A 20,125-nucleotide genomic window follows, 5' to 3' on the forward strand; every position below is an offset into this window, starting at 1 on the left:
TGTATGCATTTTTAACATTGTTTTTCTGCAGACAACCAAGAAAAATTCTACCTCTACATTATTGTATCGGTCAGCATCGGTATGCTGCTCTTTCTCGGGCTAGTTATTGGCCGTCTGTTAATCAGTCGACGTCGTGCCAAGAGGGATGCGAAATTTCACGGGAATAACGAGACTCTCCCCAATGGATTCACCGACGATATTTCCGAGATCGATGCTGATATCGATCTTACCACGACAGTTCCGGTACCAATGCAGGACGTAAGGTAAGTTCCTCGTGGAAAATATATTCTCTTAAGTACACTTTTTTCGGCAAAAATAAATTTAATTCTACTACTACTTTGAGCGATTTAATAAAATTATACCAAAATAGTTTTTCTCATCATTTAGAGATAACATATAAGAATAGAATACGAGAGAAGAAACAATCGTGAAGAGTATTAGCAAATTAAGCAAGTTTGTGTAGCAAGAGAGTGCTTAATATATTTATTTAAAATGTTTATTATATATTAAAATGTTATATTAAGATGTGCTTTAATATATAAAAATATACTTGAAATAATTTCCCTTGATACCTAACGAAAAAATATTGATACTAATATCACTACAATTTTGTCAGAATTCTTGTTATAATTGACTTCTGTATCGAATGTATCGCATTTCAGTTTCTGTATTTCCAATTGTATTCAATTCCATCTTGCAGAGTGCCCGAAACCCAATTGGCCGAGAGGCTTCACGGCGAACGTTACTACGCTGACACGAGGATACCCTTGTCGCCGACCACCATCCACGCCACGTCAGTGCATCATCCGACCAATACGGGGGTGCGCGTCGATCTTGGGAACCACATGGTTGGCACGGATAATCTTCACACAATCCTGCGCACGGAAGATCCTCGGAGCCTGAACAGCAAAAACTATTACTATGGCTGACAAGAGGAAGGGGTTGTCCCGCGCGAGGGACGACCCCCGTCGTTGAGTCCGGTACCGGAAGTGAGCACGCGGAAATATTGCTTTTAATCGATTAGAAAATGTGGACGCATGTACGGCGAAGGCGTATTGAGCCACACCAAGCCGCTGTAAATTACGTTGAACTAGTTATCATCCGTCACTTTGAATCGTGATGCACACAGTGACACAATCTCAGATCTTTCCCTGAGCTAACATGCCAAATGGGAAACATCCATGGATACTTGTTAAGACGAACTGCATTGCGAACTTATATACTTGTATGATTATTGCCTCGCTGTAATATCGCAACGAGATCGTAGTAAAATGTGTTGAAAGAGTCGATACGTATGCGTATGAGAAAGTCAAGTGGGGCTCAAGTGATCTCCTCGAACGGGACTGCAATAGCTTTAAGAAACGTCGCGAGCATTTATGTTGATCTATACATTGCATGTAGGAAGCACATCTGTTGCAGAAGAAACCGTGTTATGCAATCAGGCGTGCGATCACAATTCATTGAACATCGTCGCTCTTCCATGCATAGACTAACGAGAGAAGTATTACAAAAGTGGACGAGCACATTGCGAGTAATATTTATTTTTTTTTCTAATAACCGGATAAAAAATCGGATTTCGTTGTTTAATAGACATATCTTGCGCACCTGTGTTACTGACAGTGATACCTGTCGACTGAGCAATTTACTCATTTATTCACTCATATACCTCTTACGCAGATACACACACATTGTATACTAGACTGTATATCTTCGACGGAACTACACTAGGCGAAGTGAGTTTCATGGAGCATATCGATAACTTTCCGGAAACGTTCTCGCCGACAAACTTCTGAGACAAATTTATTTTTTCTTTCTAGTTTCTTTCTAGCGACTTGTATTATCTATCGTACTTATTGGAAATAAGTAAAAAAAAGAGAAAGAAGAGAGGAATCACCAGATCAAACATTCATTTCGATTCCGAGAACGTCGACAATTGGAAAGCAATTTGGAATAGTGATCTAACGAGTACTTTTTTTATATATAATTTCATCAATATCGAACAAAATTTAAGCGAGGCGAAGCAATTCCCTTGAAGCATGCAACGCGAACGTATTAATGCAATATTGATCGACGTTCTATCAATCGACCCGCCGTTTATGCACTAATTGATAATTTATTATTAACTACCACTGAATGGAAATTGATCGAACGTGATCGTGCCATCATTTAAAAAAATCTCTCAACGAACTTACAGCGGTTTTGTATACCGAAGCTACGCTGCCATGGTCGCGAGACGATTTTTTATAGAAATTGATATGTATATCACACTGTAAATAGGAACGTGTAATTTAATATAAAATTAAGAGTAAGAGCGAGCGAGAGAGAAAGAGAAAAAGAGAGAAGAATACGCAAAAGAAAGACTTAAATCGAAAGACGCTTGGAGATTGTAACTGAGAGTTATCCTTCGTGCCATACAATCGATTTTTGCAGTCGTGCAAGAAAACGTCAGCTTTTGTTGGCTCAGAAGAGCGTACTTGCTGAGCCAACAAGAACTCTTCCTTGCGGACGATCGCAAAGATTGGCGTTAACTCGGATTTTCGTCAGAACTCGGACTTACCTCTCGGTCGAGCTCACGTAGTTTTGACGGATCGATATGTCGAAGATCGTTTTCGGCACGTCAACGTGGTTTAGTCCGCACTTAATCGTTACCTCTAAGAGCTAAGCCGTCGTTTAGATAATACGTCAAAGTCGTCTGAATATCGCCAATGCTACAAATTGACGTGATCTCGCGATCACGAAGAGTGCTCACCGTTCACGCGGATTGATCTTTTGTGGCTGTTCACGAGACGCACCCTATAAATCTGAATACACTTGCATGTACCGACAGACAGACAAACACATCTCGATATTTCGGAAAACTTAAGTTACTTCATTCGTCTAATTTATCATTGATAGCGGATCAGTTAACAGTTAATTAAACGAGATGATGAAAGCGTTGATTCAGACTTTGCTGGCAGTTTTGCGAAATTTCGTTGCGCAACAATTTCATCGTGTTACCTCGTTTCAGCCGTCTTTCTTCGTTCGTTATTAATTAGTGTATTCTCGTTCAAGCAACTTGTTCGGAGTGCCTGATATTAACTGACGAGAAGCGTCCGTAAGTACTGTACGTATGCGCAACCTCGTCGTCGTGCAAATTCGTGTATGGATTTTTGGATCACGTTATCCTGAAAAATTATGTGTTGGAAAACGATGCCACGACACGGAAGATCCAAGCAAGATGCAATTCGTGCTATCATGAATAAGAAAATTACGAAGCAAGAACACGACAGTCTGAAAACTCTCCAGATCGAAACATTTTGTATCTTAAGCTGCTACTTAATTTATTGCATTTACACATGAGTATTTTATTTTATACAGTCTTTTATTTTACAGGCGACAAAGTGGCGCATGTACGTACCGTAACGTTGCTTCGCGTTAAATAATATAACGTTTTGTATGTAAGGACAATGTGGAGAGACAGTACGCGTGTCTAGAAGCGGAGAACGAGAGAGAGTGTGTCGTGTTAAGACGTTTCTATTGTAAGTAATGACTTGTAAGCATAACTGTAAATATCGCTGTACGATAAATAATCGTGTATTCACGTCGATTCGATTCTTTTCCGACTGCGAATCGCACGTTTTTACATTAATCGAAGAACGCGCGTCAATCCGAACGAGCGGCGACTTAATAGATTGTTACTACGGAATAGATACGACGTATGCACATGTAAGTGTGAGTTGATATTTTTGTTATAAAGCGCACAAGCAGGATCCCGCTTGTGCACGAATAAATCATCGTCGCGGAGGAACGCTGGGCCACGCGTCATCTGTTAACGTTTGGAGCAACTCTTTCTTGAATGTACAATTAATGTTTTCAATTTGTGTAACTATCTCCCTTGAATATGATTTACAATTATAATAAATAACTTACGAAAAATGCAATCGTGTATGTATTCGCAATATATATATATATATACTAATTTCACCTGGTTATGTGTTTCTGAAAAAACATGCAACAACTTTTATGCTCTTCCAGATGGTAGAAATCACATGGACATGAAGAGGTACAATATAAAAAAAAAAGGAAAAGTGATAAGGGACTGAGCGTTTTAATATGCTAAGGATACATGTGAGAACGAGGAGACAGTGTACTTGTGCATTTCAGACTCAGAGTTATTTATTAACACAGTGTGTTTACAAGATTCATTAGACTAACGAGGGAGGAATTTACTAATTTGGCATTGTGGAAACTGATCTTATTTATATGGATACGCACTTTCTCATCAAATTGGAAAGCAAATCGGATAATGCTGCGGCGGGTTTAGCGGAATTTTGAAGATCGCATCAATTCAGCGAAATTCGTTATTCACTGATATTCGATCGGTCATAATTTACGTTTTAATATTAATGATGACTAATAGCGATAAAATGTCAAGTTCAAAAGGCAATGAGGCAACGTTCATTGCTCTTTCATCGTTCAATAAAATGATTCTGCCATAATAAAAGAGAGAGAGAGAGATGGAAAATACATATCATAAAGTTTGTTTTAGAATCTTTAAGTCAGTCTTTCGCGCGAGATCAACCTCGTTTATTATTGCAAGAATTCGAATTACTTAAATGAGTAACTATTGCAGAAATTGACACGATCTTATTCAGAGAACTTAACTTAGCACTTGATATTAGCACTGCATCTACGTGTCGATTATTGTATATTTGTATAACTAAAATTTAGAATTACTTTTGCGAATCAATCCCACAATTTTGTACAAGAGCGTGTTGCATACGTTATATCGATGAGAAAGACTAGAATTAATATCAATGAGTTGTAGCTTGTTAATATCATGAAAATTCGCGACAGGCACCTGAAGCGCAAAACATGTCCCTCTGCTTTCATTTCCTTTCCTGTAAACGAAATGTATTGTCAACAAGCCACAAATACGTATTGTCCGTCGACAATATTTCAACAATTACGTCATTTGCATTTTCTTTCTTTTTTTTTTATTAGAATTATAAATAGATCGGAGTGTTCAACATTCCATCGTTTACAACGTTATAAAGTGCATTAGTAGTACAATTGTTGTTCGTATAAAGAGTCAATTCATAACAATATTAGCAGACATGATAAGCACAAAGTTAAGACGTAGTCGATCATGCAATATGTATAAAAATTTGTCAGCGCAACGCACTCTTATCTCTACGATGAATTCCATGATGATTGCTCGCGTGCCAGATCTCTATTCGCAAAATTCCGATGTTCACAATTACGCGAAAATGCTTTGTACGTATAGATATCTTATGATCGATCGCATCTTGTGCCTTGTCAATGTATACAGATCTAAAATTTAAACTAACGATAATTCTACAAAATTCATCGAATGAACAAATGCGGTCCACCAATCGATAGCGTCTCTCTCCTTCGTATATTACTGAAATCCTTTGGTTATCACTTGATTGAAACTCTCGGTATTAAGAAGAAGAGACAGCGCAAGATAAAGAAAGTAAAGTAAAAATAAAACTTAAAATAAATATATATTAAACACTCCTCCTAAATAGATGCATTATTTTAACGGTACGTTATCGTTAAATTAGTGAACGCCGTTGCTTGTTTACAGCTAGCTGACGTTGCAATCAGCGCTATGTACATGATCCATTAATTCGTCACACAATTCCACAGCTCCTGGAGAACTTCCGATCGTTCTCTACGTACGATTTTCGTTAGTTCGTTTCTCGACCGCGCGAGACGTTTTATCGTGGCAGTATTTAAGGCATGCGCGTTCTCATGTTTCTTTTTTTTTCTTGTTTCGCGTATGTATCTTAGCTTAATACTTAGTGTGTTTAGCCGCGTGACAACACTATTACGACGTTTGGATCTACGCAGACTCGTCGTCTGTTCGCCGCGGAAGACGAGAAACGAATTAATCGCGGATATATTTAACATACTGATTTTACCTTTTTTCTTTCTCTTAGTGAAAATTTGAACAACTTTGAGTCAAAATTTCAACATACAATAAGCGAAACTACTTCTCGTGGATGATTATTATCAATAGGTCGCTATAATGACAAACACGATTTATGTTAAGTCTTATGTTTCATTGCTACATTCAAACTTCACGTTTCCGATATTAAAAATCGTTAAGACATCAACATGCACCTAACATCGATAGAGATTGCTTATCGTTTTTCTTACGCTAGCTCTCTTTTGTTACGCGTGATAACTTCGGATATTATATACGTCTACTATTTACAAATGATCGATTTCGATAATGATAACCGTTGGATAGCTGAAATGAAGCTGCCGACAGCTTCCTCGACATCTTGTATTCTCGTGACTTACTATAGGTCTGTTCGTTAGGTTCTACTACTTATCAACGTCCATTCATAATGTAAAACTAAACAAAAAATCCGTAATAATTATCTACACACAATTCTATCGTTCAATCGCATCTCGCAAATTATAAATACAGTATGAAAAGTGTGTCCATTAGGTTCCTTTTAAATGAATAAATACTATACACGTTTCGGGAGGGGGAGGAGGAAATGGATCAGAACTTTTCGTTTTAAATATACCAGAGATGTAAACTTCTTTTCTTTTTTTTTTTTGATTGGATCCCGCCCAATCTCCTTCGAATCTACACTCCCTTGGGAACTTCCTCTAATTTTATCCGTCGTCAATTGCCTCATTCTTCAGCACGCTTCGTGGTATAATATTTATATATAAAAAACATTACGCTATTACGTACGTTATTAGAGTGGTTTGCGGCAGTCTTGCTGCTTGCATCAAATGCGCTTTCACTTTCATTCTGAAGTTCGAGAGAGAACCGTGTATGGCGAGAGATCCCAGACGGGAGAAGTGACATCCATAATTTCACTAACACGAATAGAATCACGAGTGGATTATTGCTATTTAAAATCCTCGTCATCGTTACGCCGTGACGCTATTACCTTAGTTAGAAACACGAAGCGTACTAGAAGAAAACAAAGGGTATACAAAGGTGTGCCTTATCTAACGTTAGACTGGAAGAGTACGTTACACTTCCGTAGTGCGACTGTAAGGGCCGGACTCCTCAGATTGCGATAGCTTTCGCTCTCGTTTGGCAAAGAGGCCTCCTAAAAAAGACGGCTGCTGAGCCAGCCCCTTACCACCGACACCAGGAATCCCTGGATGAATAGGATGAACTTGTCCAGGGTGCTTAATGCCTTGGCTCATTGAGCTGGCAGAAGTAGATTGAAATGAAATAGACATACCGCTGTCGAGGGAACCCACACTTCCACGACGCTGCGGCTTCTCACCGGCAACTAAAAATGCACATGCACAAACGTTTTACATAAGATACATCTATGCATAAGTGTATAAAATATTTAAACACGTTTAAATAATGTATTATCTCACTCACACTGCTCGTGTATGTCCAAGAGGGAATTACTAAGGGCGGAACGTTTCAATTGCGTGTCGACATCGACCGCCTCTGCTCTGTCCGAGCAAGTCCCAGGGCACGGGCATATCTCTACGTCAGCGACGCCGGAGTCCCTATTTTCCGCACCACCACGCGCGCCCCTGCTGCTCTTCTGCCTCTCCAACTCGGTCTCGATGCGTAAGGTTTCCATCTCGTCCATCTCGCTGATAGACTCCCTCAAGTCCTCTACGAACTTACATCTGTCGTGCTCGTTTCGAGCGTTAAATGTGACTAGAACCTTTCCGTCGACACGCTGAGAGAGCCTTATGCCGTATGGATAATCTGCAAGGCAGAAAGTAATAATTGTGAAAAATGAAGAGTAAAAAATATCGGAATGTCTCAGAGATATGGATTTTCTGATTAAAACTTACGAGGAGCCTCGAATAGAGTAACTACCATGCCGCAAAGTGGAAAGCTCTGCCTGAAAGTGTAAGTTACGCTGTTCTTCTTCTTGCTCAAGATCTTCGTGACGACGAGCAAGTCGTTGAAGAGGAAAACTTCTCTTTGATGAACGCCGGGTCTCTCCTTCTTGTGTATGTCTGGTATCTCGTAGAGTCTGCAGTAACACACCAATCTTCGATGTGGCAGGGCCATGTTTGGCTTCTTTCCAACGATCGTCGCCTGAACCTTCATTACTTGGGACACATGGTCGGAACCCGGCTTAAACTCGTTATCCTTCACCCTTTCGTAAATGCCGACGAGAATATCTTTGTCTATGTCACCGCAGTCGTCGATACCTCGAAGATTCTTTATGAAATCCTCAAGTCTCATCCTGCGCTCGGGTTTCAAGTTGGGCGTGTGCAAATCCGTGTTAAGCATGATAATGGCAAAGGCCAGAACAAAAACGGTATCTGCCGAGCGCAGCCTCGATATCACGTCGGGATTGCATTGACAGTAACGTTGACTGAAGACCTCCATCAGTCGTTCGATCTTCTGCGCCTCGCCGGGCATCCTGAAGTAGGCTTGAAACTTTCGTAACGCAACGTCTACTTGCATCCCAGAGAGATCCAACTCTTGAGAGAAACACCTGTAAATTGTGAATAAAAATCTCTCTCAGTACGACGCCGAAAAGAAATATTCACATTAGCCATAATATGTTATTTCTTAATTTACGTTAAAAAATTTGCTTAATGAATATTATTATAGTTTAAATATCACTAAATTAACTAATTGAATAATATACCAAATTAACATCGAGCCACTTACTCAAGCACCGCCATATTGAAAGTGTTCTGCAAATTCCCGAGGTACTCCCCTATCATCTGTTTGGACAATCCTTTCCGGCTGATCAAGAATCTCGCGACCCCCTGCGGACTGTTCTCCAAAAATCCGCGTCTAATGAGGTAACTGATCCCCCTTTCCGGTTTCTTGTTGAAAAGATTTAGGCCGACCCTGTACTGGCGCTTCCTCACCGTCTCGGAAACCTTGTAACTCGTTTGGCTTGGCAGGCTCTCCGTGTGATCCATCAGAGGAAGTTGATAACCGGAGCTGGCGTGCGAGTGGCCGAGCTCCTTTACGTTGGCTGCCATCGCCGTCGCATCCGTGGTATGACTCGCACATTCCTGATGCTCCGGCGAACTCGACTGATTTCGCAACCACAATCACGATGCCGTTAATGCTTTTCGCTTACGTCTTCAAGAAATCGCCGTTACACGCGCGCGTATGCACGTTAAGTGTGAAACGAGAAACGGCGAGTGTAATAAGAGAAAGAAGAAAGCTAGCTGTGTATACTCACGATTCCCTTGTTCTTCCAGACCGGCGAGCCTCTCTGAGCATCACCCTCGGAGCTCTCGCAGTTGGTGGAATCGCTGCCGGAACTCTGCACCGAACTTAGGCTTCCATTTTCCACACTCTTACTGAGACCGTTGTGACGCGGTTCCATGGATCTGGACGTGATGGAGGATGTTCTCTTCGGCACTTCCGGCGGCACCTTCTTGCCGGCGGAACCTCTCGTTCTGCCGGCACTCAGCTGACTGGCGTTGTTCCAATTTTGCGATATCGTCGTCTGCAGATTATGCGGCGTCGACGGCGATGTGCACGGCGTTCGCAGCAGGTCCCTCGGTGATGTCTCTTGTCTCAAGCCGCACAGAGCTTCCTGCGTAAATAAAAATCGTGGTTTTCTAAATTAATTTTACGATTCTTCTTAAATCATTCGTTTTAAAGCGATAAAGCGAGACATAAATTGCCGTCCACTTTGCGAAGCGACAAATCAAATGCCCACCATTTTGCCGTTTAATACTTCACGTCGCTTACCTGTGGATTGTAATAATGGATGCTAGAGCCGCTCTCCTGAGAGCTCGATTCCCAGCAGGGACTCGGTGGTAATTGCTGATGTCGATTACACGGACTAGGCGCCAACGAGGGCGTGTGCCTGCCGCTCTGGTGCAAGCTGTGGTTTGTGTGTTGATGACCGCTGACTTGAATCTCGCATCTGCCACTCTGACTCCTCGGTATCGGCAATTGGGAATTGTCCACGTGCCGCCTCTCCCGCAGAGACATACTCCGAATCGGTATCGGTCTGTTGAGTTCGCAATTAGTTTATCATCGCGATAAATTCAATACGACAAATATATCAAGTATATATTTATTAAAAATAAAAAATTATTTGTCATTACCTGTTGGCGGACTGCGCCTGCTGAATGTATATCTGACTATGATAAACCATTCTCTCGTGGTCGTTGAGGTTGCCCGAGCGATCCGTCGCCGCCTCTTGGAGCTTCCGGCTCAATCGCTTCTCCGCCTTGGCCATCGCCGTGATCGCCGCGAACTTCTTCAGCAACGTGTACCTCCGGAAGGCGCGTTGGATCGTCAACGCCGCGTTTCTCGCCTTCACGCCGCCGTACTTCCGCTCCAGCATTTCGATCTGCTTGTCGAGCAGATCCTGCGACAACTCGTATCTGTCGGAACAAGATCATAACTTGTGACTTTCAGTTCTCAATTGCAACTCCTTGTTGAAACCTCGCTCGGTCGCGACACGAGATCTCTCTCTCGTACGAATCGTATTATTATTCTATTATTACTTATTCGTGGCTGTAAAATGAGCGCGGACGTATAAAATTACGACTTACGCGGTCTGCAGCCGACATCGTTTGAGCACGTCGCCGTTACGGACCGATCCCTTCTTAAGGTGGTTCTGCTGATACCCAGCGGACTGCGGTTGCCCGCCAAAGCCCTGTACCATAGCGCCATAGCTCTGCGGCTGCGAGTAGCCCGTCGCGTTGTGCGGATAGATCTGCACGCTCGCGGAAGGATACGGCGGCCCGTGCGCGTAATTCTGACTCTGCATGTAGGACTGCCCGGTGATGTAGGACGTCGTCGACAGGGATGTCTGATTGCCGGACGACGTGTATGCACCGTGCATGTTGTTGCCGTGGACTTGACTTGCGGCCGTATTACTATGCGACGCCAAGGGCCTCTCCACCTTCTGCGGAAAGCTGCACAAAAAGAAAAAAAAGTTTTCATCTGGAATATAATCGAAATATCATTTTCTGAGCTTCAATCGCGCGTGAATAATTTTTCGAAATTTCTTTTCCATCGTTTTTGAATACTGAATCTGTAAAATCTGCAAAATACAGAGTGTATAAATGTTCTGATTGCTACTAGGAATATCTCCAAGAATCAGAACGACATCGTGACGTCTTCACTGGCCTCGCACGCCAAGTGTTTCTAATTATTAGACAAGCTGACGTGTGATCGTTAAAATAAAGAGGACGCACCCCCTGAAATGGTAAACGCAAGCGATCATGTTGCTTCCGAGAACTCGCACGATTTTCCACGTGTATCGAATTGCGCGATCTATCTTCGTCTATGATGCCAGCACGTTGCGTGCTCCAGAGATGTGATACAACTCGCACTCGCACTCGCAATCGCGCAATTACGCCACAAGACGGACTTCCACAGCAAGAACGAACTCGGTTGAGACACGTGCTGTAACGCGTGTCGACCACCTCGAGCACCGAAGCCGAACTGCGACGGAAAGAGAGCAGCTGCCGCATCGAGGTGTATCTTTTGGCCATCGGACCATTGGGACAAGAAATCCTTGGAAGGATCGAAGGACGAGGGGTAAGAGGTCCCCTCCAGATGCACAAAGGTGTATATTATACGCGGCTGCACATCCGATATATCCGTCGACGTGCATCTGGCAGGTGCACGATAGCAGAACCGACAACGACGCCTGACCGTGACACTCAACCTTCTACACGGTGGAGACTTCTTCTTGCGTAATGCGCAATGCCAATTAAATGACTTACGTAAGGACCCGACATAACATAAGCAAATGAACGCGCGACGTATGCAATACATGACAAATGCGCACGGAACTGCTACCAAGAGTTTGTCGAGAGTTGCAAGAAGGAATTCATGACGCAGAATTTATTCGTTCAGCTTTCGAATTTTGCGAGATCGAGGATCTCTGGCAGAGATACTGACACAGATACTGGAACAGACGGTATACTGAGGAAGTTCTGTAACGATAGAGAAGTAATAATAAATAATATTGCATCGACGAATAAAGATTCTCGCGCGTTTTCAAATTGAAGTAACGAAGCAGTGTTTCAATCTCAAAACTGAAAAATGTGCAAAAAGTGGTCAGTCATAGAACTCTTACAAGTCAGAGAAGCTCAAAGATGTCCAAGAACTTTTGTTGCTTCAATCGATCGCATTCCCTTCCATCAAATTTAAATCCAAAGATTGCACCAAGAACGTTCTTCCAATAAGTAGGACACATTTTACATCACAATTGCAAGCGAGCTATTTATAATTGCGCTCGCACTTTCACGGATTCGTTTAATGGTCAGATATCTAGACGAGAGCGTCGAAGAGCGCCCGGTACGGGTGCTTCTCGCCGGGAGCGAAGACAGCCTCTGGATACAAAGAGAAATAAACGTGAGGAGAGAGCGCGTGGCGTGGCATTAGAGCCTCCCCAGGAGGAAGAAACATCTGCTTCTTCGTCGTGCGGCTGCCTACAACTCGCGTGCCACGATGCGCGCGTGCTGCCCAATCCTCTCCACACGGCTTCGCCTTCGCAGAGGCGGGCACGGGACCTCGCCGCCTGCCAGCCATGCCGGTGGTGCCCCGACACGCACCTGGCTTGATGTTTTTTCTTTGGGGGAGATACCTTGCGCGGCCAAATGCACGGCTTCTTCCTGTGGCCCCCTTTCGAGAGAGGCACTCTGGTCTGTGCATTATTTATTTCTGATTCCCGCCGGGAGAAGACTGTGTCCTGGAAAAATGTTATACCGCACTGAAAAATGTAATCTCGCTTCGTTTCCTTCGTATATACTTTTCTCGCATGATTCTCACGCCGATGAAACAAAAGAACTCCGGATCTGTGTTTGACTCGCATTCGTACACGAACCGCTACCACGAGCCTCGATGTCGAAACATCCATACATCGTGCACAGATACGTAATTAACGAGTACGCACGTTATCGGTGCATCTGCCGTAACGATGTATCGCACTCAGTCAAGTTTCTCTGCTAAAAGCAATAGATCTGTAGCATCTTGTTAGCTCCTTAACTCAATAATATCTTCAATGCAAATGTCCTTTGTCCTCGGAGCGGAAGATTGAATTACCGCGCAGCGATAGCTCACATTCATTATCATTGGCCTAAATGCACACAATATAAGACATTTGCATATTGCGGATTCCCCCGGACGGATGACACATTTGGCGCATCGTATATTCAGACTGTTGCAGACTGTTGTCAGTTATGTTGCGCCGAAGAAATTTAAAAACTGATCAAATCACGTCGTGTTGGAGCCGTAAGCGACGACAGTTTGATAAAAGCGCCAGCTCTCGCGATCAATTACGATGTGGCAACCGACTGACAGCTTATTTCCACCAAGGCACTCGCAGGTGCGCTTTAAGGACGTCTCTCTGCTCTACTTCTCGACGCCTCGCAGATGCAGATGCATACAAGATTTGCGCAAGTACCATTGCTCCTGTCCGATGCGCCTAACGTTATGTCGCTCGTTTGCACGAGACGATTTACGGTATCAAAACGGTACCAATAAACTGCACCACATGAATCACACAAAAATTGTCTCAATGAGTTCTCCAGTCCATTTACGGTTGCAGTTCCACTGGATATTCTCAGAATAAACAAAAAAATAATATTTTCTTGACACGTGAGGATTTTACGTAGCACTGGCTACCTGGCTAACAATCTTTCTGATATCAAGAGTCCGTGATCGGTAAAGTGTGCTAACGTGTACCGTACGGAAAGTCGTGTACACGGTGTCTCGAATTCATTACGGAAATTATTAAAGCGTGCTCCATTATCGCAGTCGCTGCTGGCGGAGCTCGCGCCGCCGTGGACTAATTATCATCGAGCAATTAACAACCGTTGATTGCCATTACCGGCGTAGTAGGCACGCGGGCGCTTGCGCGAGCATCGAGCGATCCTTCTACCTGAAATAATTTTGCTCTCTACCGACGATATGCGTGCGCTCGTGGGTGTGCGCAGGCCGTGTGTGCGTGTGTACGTATGTACGTGTGTGTAAAGTTACTCGCATGTGTTAGAGAGGAAGAGAGGCGAGATGATGCCGCTTTAGAGAGATTACGTTTCCTTCAGTATGATAATTACATTCGTGCGAATCCCATCGAGATAGCGCCAATAGAACGTTAATAATACGCGGCTGAGGCAGTTTCCTTTTCTTCGCTAGGCTTCTACATTTTCCTCTTCATTCACGTTTATGTAATCGCAATGTATTTAACAAAATCGCAAATGCCTTGACATATAAGAAAAAAGAAATGCACAAGCATCAGAAACGCATATTAACGCATATTCCGAAGATAATAATCGAAGAACTATTTTCAGATGACCACTGGTCATCCGTATTTTTAAAAAATGCATATTACGTACTGCAATTGCCTCTTCAAATACGAATTTAAGTGGACTCGAAAATATCTTTGATTATGTTACATACGTGTTTGGTAACAAAAAGAATTCCGACAGAATAATATGAGAACAAACAGATCATTGATATTGGCCAACTCGTTGTTGACAACAACTCCAAGGTAGTTAGTGTTTGATTGAGTAGATATAATAAATATGTACCGATTGATGAACGACGTTGGCGTGGAGTAACCCAACTGAAGACGCGACCTGACGACTCTCTCCTGAACAGTCACCATCCTCGAGCTTCGCAAACTTTGATGCACTCTGGTGGTTCGTATCACTTGATAGCAGTGATGTTGGGTCTGCGGCGAGCAGACCGTCACCCTGTCACTGCGTGGCTCGATCATCGTGTACGCTATCATCACTGTTCATCACGAAAATTTTCACCGTTCCGGAGAATGGATCGCGCTTTGGTTCGATGGCGAACCCATTGCGTTCCTCGTACAATTTATGCTAACCCGGTTCACAAATAGTTTACCACAGCATTCTTTGGTTTATTGGCAGTGCCGAAGGAATCACGTTCGAGAAGATACGTTCAGTATCCAACGGACCTAAATTGGATTAAAGCAACAACGTATTATTTCCGGCAGTCGTAACACAATTTCGTGAGGAACATTTTCGGACGTAATACGCTTTCTCCTAATGTAATGTTTATTCAAAAGTGTTACAAATTATTACGTAAAACAACATCGAGGGTTTATTATTTTCATTAATCAGCAAATAATTATTCGGAATTCTGGCACGATTAATATTGAATTTAAGGGATAACTGTTTAAATTTTTATTAAATTATTATTATTGTTGCAAAAACTTCAAGTTTAATATATAATAATTTATTTTAAAATATTCGATGGATTTTCATTAATATAATAACTCTCGCAATCCAGAATTTCACTCCCTATAGATATAAAGACCAGCTTAAATTCCACCTGGGCTTAAGCTTCGAAGTTTGACACTAAGTAACTGGGTTAACTATTACCGAGCTAGTCTCGGCTGCGATCAATAGTGTCGTATTTTCACTCGTCCGCCTTTTCCGGTTGATTCACGGGTAATCGTTAAAACTTTCTAACGATAATTAATATGCGTAACCATAGGCATATCACAATACGGTACGTACGTGCAAAATATCTAAATATATCTGTTAATAATATTTCTTCCCTAAAAATATTATGTTTATGCATGAAACATTTATAGATATAAATATTTTTGTATAAAAATTGCTATTACTGAATATAAATTCCATTTGAACATTTATTTTATTTCACAGCAATAAATGTTATCCTCTAATTTTACCTTACAGTATTTTATTCAGCTTTTCGATATTGTAATTTCGAGAGATTCGAAATACGGATGAATTATCGTTTCTATTACGCATGGCAACAATATTCGCGAGAAATCGATCATCGTGAATTATAACATTTATTGTTTGGCGTATTCACCGCATCGGATTCGGCGGAAGAATATTTCCAAAATTGAATCCACGTAAATTGAGATATCCGCGGAATTAAATTAACGTGTAATTAGTTTATGGTCAGCGCGGTGCACCATATGCGCCGGTGGATACCGTTTGTTCGTCTTTAGCTGGTTCGTATTGGGGACGCACGTACGAAAACGTCAAAGGCGGCGAATAATAATGAGCACAGAGGACTCCTTCGCGCACGACCGGGATCACTCGTTTTCAATAGCGATAAAACGTTTCGATAAAACATTTTCAATAGTAATGGAAAAAATTATTCACGCAATTCCACAAATCCGCGCGAAATCCCATCCACAAATGGCCGCACGTGCTCATTAGCACGATCCACTTTGCCTTCTTTCGTGTAATAAAAATCTTCTTTCGTCTCGAAGAGCTGTCAGTAGTCGGAGATTAAATTAATCTTATCGAATTAATCGAGAAAGTCAAACGCGAAATTCTCTTAAGCACACTCATCGGATTAATCCGAGCGGAGGGATGGAAGAGGGACTCGTCAAATGCACACGAGTCGGATTGATTAAAATTCGTTTCACGCATAGGTGGGTTGAGATAAATTAAGTACACTGGAGCTCGGCGACACGGTAGAATTGCACTTTTTCACGCGTTTATCGCGATTTAATTTCACAATTGCGACACTGCGGCACACCACGCAAGGGACGCGCACAATGGCGCCCACTCTTGTACATTGGGCTTCCTCCGCGCGCAATCACCACCACGAAATAGAGGGAGGAAAGAAAAGGGAGCAGTAAAAGAGATACCTTGACGGACCGGCGCGCACGTTGATTCACGATCGTCAACTACACCCGTTCTGTTTGCCGTTAGCTTCGATACCATAATGGAACTGTCAAAGTCGAATGAAAGGTGGGGCACCGGCCTCCCACCGGCGGCGATTTCAACGACCGCGCATATACATTGTTACGCTCGTCTCGATGCTGCTACCGCTCGGAAATACAGGTCAATTCACGCCGGCCATGCGCGATCGCCGCGCGCGCGGTATGTATTTCAGAATCTACGTTAAAAGTTACGCCGTGACGGACGCCGGGACGAGGTCGTTGCACCCACGAGAGGGAGATCCACTTTAACGCGCGGTGGAAAAGAAACCCGATCGATTTGCGGCGCACAAAACGATTTCCAATCGCGAGCTCAATCATCCTCGCACCGGTCGATCCGAATTAAATTTCCGGACCTGAATTCCGTGGGACAGAAAATTCGGCGGATTCGCACGAAGGGCCCCACGGGACAAGCGCAAAAGTCCGAGAGAACGACTGAAGAAATTAATTATCCGAGAAAAAAAGTTTCGTAAGAGTTTCCTCACGCTCCTTGTGCTATCCAGCCGCGTTACTCGACACGGTAATTTGAAGATAAAATGAAGATACGGAGTTCGACATGCAACAAGAAACGCGGGACATGTATCGCGTTCGCATTTCTCGCGTCCGATTTTAATTGAGCACTTCTACATTCATGCGTTGACACCGATAGATTTATCCCTCTTTGAGCCGTGCGTACGTTCGTGCCTACCAGCTGAACTGTAAATAGAAAAATAATAATGCACAACAGGTATATCCGCTCGCTGCCAGTACTTTCACGTCACGTTATGTTGCACGATAGGGATTTCGCGTCAATACGGCGACAGTTTCAACGAGGGCGTATGTTCCAGTTTTAATTTCGCATCGTCTCTGGTCAGACTCGTGCGGGCTGTCTCTTTCTCCGGTCTGTTGGAAAAACACGCACGTGAGAAACACGCACGCTGGTCCCGCAACATCGATGATGGGAATATATGATTTGCGTCGCGCGAAACGTCAAATCTTCTTTCAACGATCATCCGTCAAATCCGCTCAAGATTTTGCGGTGGGAAAATTCTGCACGTTATCTAGTTACTCATGATCCGCTGTATATCTCTGTCACTTGAAAAATACGACCAATTATTTTTCGAAAATATTGCCGTGCTCCAGAAAAAAAGATGAACGGTAATATTTTTCACGGATATATTTCCTACACTCGCGTCTCTTGATACTTATTCCTCTCACGAGAATTTTAGAAAAAGACTCTCTTGCTTCCTTGCCTTGAGCATTATCGATATCAAGTTGAGCACAACGTATATGTATAACTGAAATGAATTATGGCATGTTAAACTTTCACATAAAAATGACCAGCACTCTGCAAGCGATTCATCTTAAGAATACCGTAAAGACACCGTTTTCACCTCGCAATCACCATTTTTCGAAAACGTCTCAACAGGTGAGAAATTATTCCGACGAAAGTGTCGCTGCCGATTATTCATTCCATTCTGCGTACCACGTATAACAGTTCCTTCCGGCGCGCCATAGTTCACTGACCGAATTTCTTGAGACTTAAACATACGAAAGTGCGGGAAACGACTTAACGTGTGGGTTTCATCCTCTTTTTCGCGAATCGTGCTAGTCTTGCGGCGGCGTCGCACGCTCGCGAAGTCGTACTAGCGCGAGCAATGGATGTATACGAGAGCGCATGCACAGTCGAGATCCTCAATTTGCCTGTGGCAAAAGTAAAAGTTAGCGATCGGGAGAAAGCTCCGGTCGAGCGTACACCTTGCGCCTAGACGCGGACAACTGCGAGACTGGTCTAGGCACACGAATCTCCAAGTGGCAAAGGTCAAAAGCGATTTCTGCTGAGAGCACCCGAGCGAGTCGCCCGAGAGAAGTATCGAGATTAAGATGTGTGTGCGCAAAAGCGGCCAGACGAATAAAAAGAAGAGAGAAAGGGTCGCGACCCTTTTGTGCCGATTGCCCAGATCGAAAAGTGGCGCCCGTTAACAGAATGGTGTTTACTTTGCGCTTCCGACATCGCGCGAGTCAGGCATTTTCTTAATTTCTACGCTCGTAACGGGGACCTCGTAATGTAGCGGCGTTCAAGTTCACTTCGGCGAAACGTCACACTCTAATAATAAGTTCACTTCGGCATACTATCGGGTACACACACTTGGGGTAATAAGTTGCGCGCACGCGAGCCATGAAAGCCACGATTCTTTCCCATTGCTTTATTATCTGCTTTCCTCGTTCCCTAATGACACGGTGATGGTGACTGCCGACCGATGTGCAATGAACAGCGAGAAAACGGATACCCACGTGAAAACCGCGAGCGAATTTCTAACTCTCTGACATAGCACAGATTTTTGCATCTTCTGTTACCTCTGTTTCCCACAAATTTCCCCGCAAAAAGATTTCATTTTAATTTCATTTTAATTTAAATTAATAGGGAAATTTAATATTAGGTAGAATTCATTACCTTTGTAAAATTAATGATTTGTATGAAATGTTTTATGAGCGTTGGCGTTGGCCAGCCAAGGCACTTTTACCTTCCTAGATTGTACGAGTTTCATGTCGTGATGTCAATCAACGAGAATTTTCTTCTTGAAATTTTCGAGCGTAGCGGTCGGAAAAGCTCGTCCAATGTCCCTTGGTACGAATATATAGTCGGCAAATTTTATTTCGCCACACGCGCGAGTTCTCGCTCGACTAAACGCGGGCGAAAATGTCCGGCTCTGGATAACGGTCCGTAAAATGCAGCGTAGGAAATGCACGGCCGCGCACTTTTTATTCCACGTATCCACGGAGGGATAAATTTATCTACGAAATCCGAGAAAACGTGCGAATCGGATACCTTCGGGAAAATGTGCCGGGATATTCGAGCGAATAATAAAACGGAAGTGAACGAGCCATTGATTTCTGAAGAAGCTTCGCCTCGCAGTTAAACAGCGTTTACAATAACGCTCCGACAGTAACAGTACAGAACATTCCCTTTCAATTTCAGACTCGCCGGAGTATCATCTAACAATTTCGTGATACGCAAGCGGAATTAAGTAAATTAGAAAATAATTCCTCTGGCATAAATCCTCCTCAATATATTTCTTGCCAAACTCTTGGTACCGTTCTAACGCAGGCATCTCCATCTCTCAAGCATTAATTATTCCGACATAAAATCTGTCTGCGTCGTTTGGCTGCATCTCCCGCATGTAAAATGAAAACACCCGTACAAGCAGGCTTAAGAGGAAGAAGTGGAGAAGCGCGAGTAACGAACCAAGCCAAATATAACTCGCGCTTGTCTGGGGCCGAGGAGTCTCTTGGATTTTTCAAGCACAGTTAGCGAGGTCTCTCTCCAGCGTAGGACGGCGTAACCGAAAGCGTGCCGGGCTCGATTATCCCGATATCATTGTATCCGAGTTTCGTTCTCACGCGAAAAACGCGGGGGATGGCGTCATTCGCGCTCCCACACGCGCGCCCGCACTCGCGTGCACTCTCCGGGCAACTAGATATCGCGCGCGAGTGCGAGCGCGAGCGCG

The 20,125-nt window shown here is 43.3% G+C and overlaps 2 protein-coding genes across 9 annotated transcripts in view; one reads left to right on the forward strand and one right to left on the reverse strand.

Moving 5' to 3' along the window:
- Positions 1 to 3,950, forward strand: part of LOC105286806 (protein eva-1) — a 133,060-nt gene extending 129,110 nt beyond the window's left edge. For all 3 annotated transcript variants that reach the window (XM_026968226.1, XM_011352019.3, XM_011352020.3), the window contains 2 exons: positions 32 to 263; positions 701 to 3,950. In XM_026968226.1, coding sequence (XP_026824027.1) covers positions 32 to 263; positions 701 to 929 — 461 coding nt within the window. In that variant the 3' untranslated portion in view covers positions 930 to 3,950. The remainder of the gene's footprint in view (positions 1 to 31; positions 264 to 700) is intronic.
- A 183-nt stretch (positions 3,951 to 4,133) lies between these two features.
- The window catches only part of LOC105286804 (IQ motif and SEC7 domain-containing protein 2), a 38,806-nt gene continuing 22,814 nt past the window's right edge, over positions 4,134 to 20,125 (reverse strand). For 2 of the 6 annotated variants that reach the window (XM_020034126.2, XM_011352016.3), the window contains exons 2-10: positions 14,494 to 14,885; positions 10,501 to 10,866; positions 10,048 to 10,329; positions 9,686 to 9,950; positions 9,168 to 9,527; positions 8,639 to 9,015; positions 7,804 to 8,459; positions 7,373 to 7,714; positions 7,006 to 7,274 (exon numbers count right to left, since the gene is read on the reverse strand). In XM_020034126.2, the coding sequence (XP_019889685.1) occupies positions 7,006 to 7,274; positions 7,373 to 7,714; positions 7,804 to 8,459; positions 8,639 to 9,015; positions 9,168 to 9,527; positions 9,686 to 9,950; positions 10,048 to 10,329; positions 10,501 to 10,866; positions 14,494 to 14,696 (3,120 nt within the window). In that variant the 5' untranslated portion in view covers positions 14,697 to 14,885. Of the gene's footprint in view, positions 7,275 to 7,372; positions 7,715 to 7,803; positions 8,460 to 8,638; positions 9,016 to 9,167; positions 9,528 to 9,685; positions 9,951 to 10,047; positions 10,330 to 10,500; positions 10,867 to 11,148; positions 11,276 to 14,493; positions 14,886 to 20,125 lie in introns of those variants that run through there. The other 4 variants (XM_011352015.3, XM_020034127.2, XM_011352017.2 and 1 more) reach the window with 3 other exon arrangements.

Source organism: Ooceraea biroi, chromosome 3 (genome assembly GCF_003672135.1).
Source record: "Ooceraea biroi isolate clonal line C1 chromosome 3, Obir_v5.4, whole genome shotgun sequence".
NCBI classification, from domain to species: domain Eukaryota; kingdom Metazoa; phylum Arthropoda; class Insecta; order Hymenoptera; family Formicidae; genus Ooceraea; species Ooceraea biroi.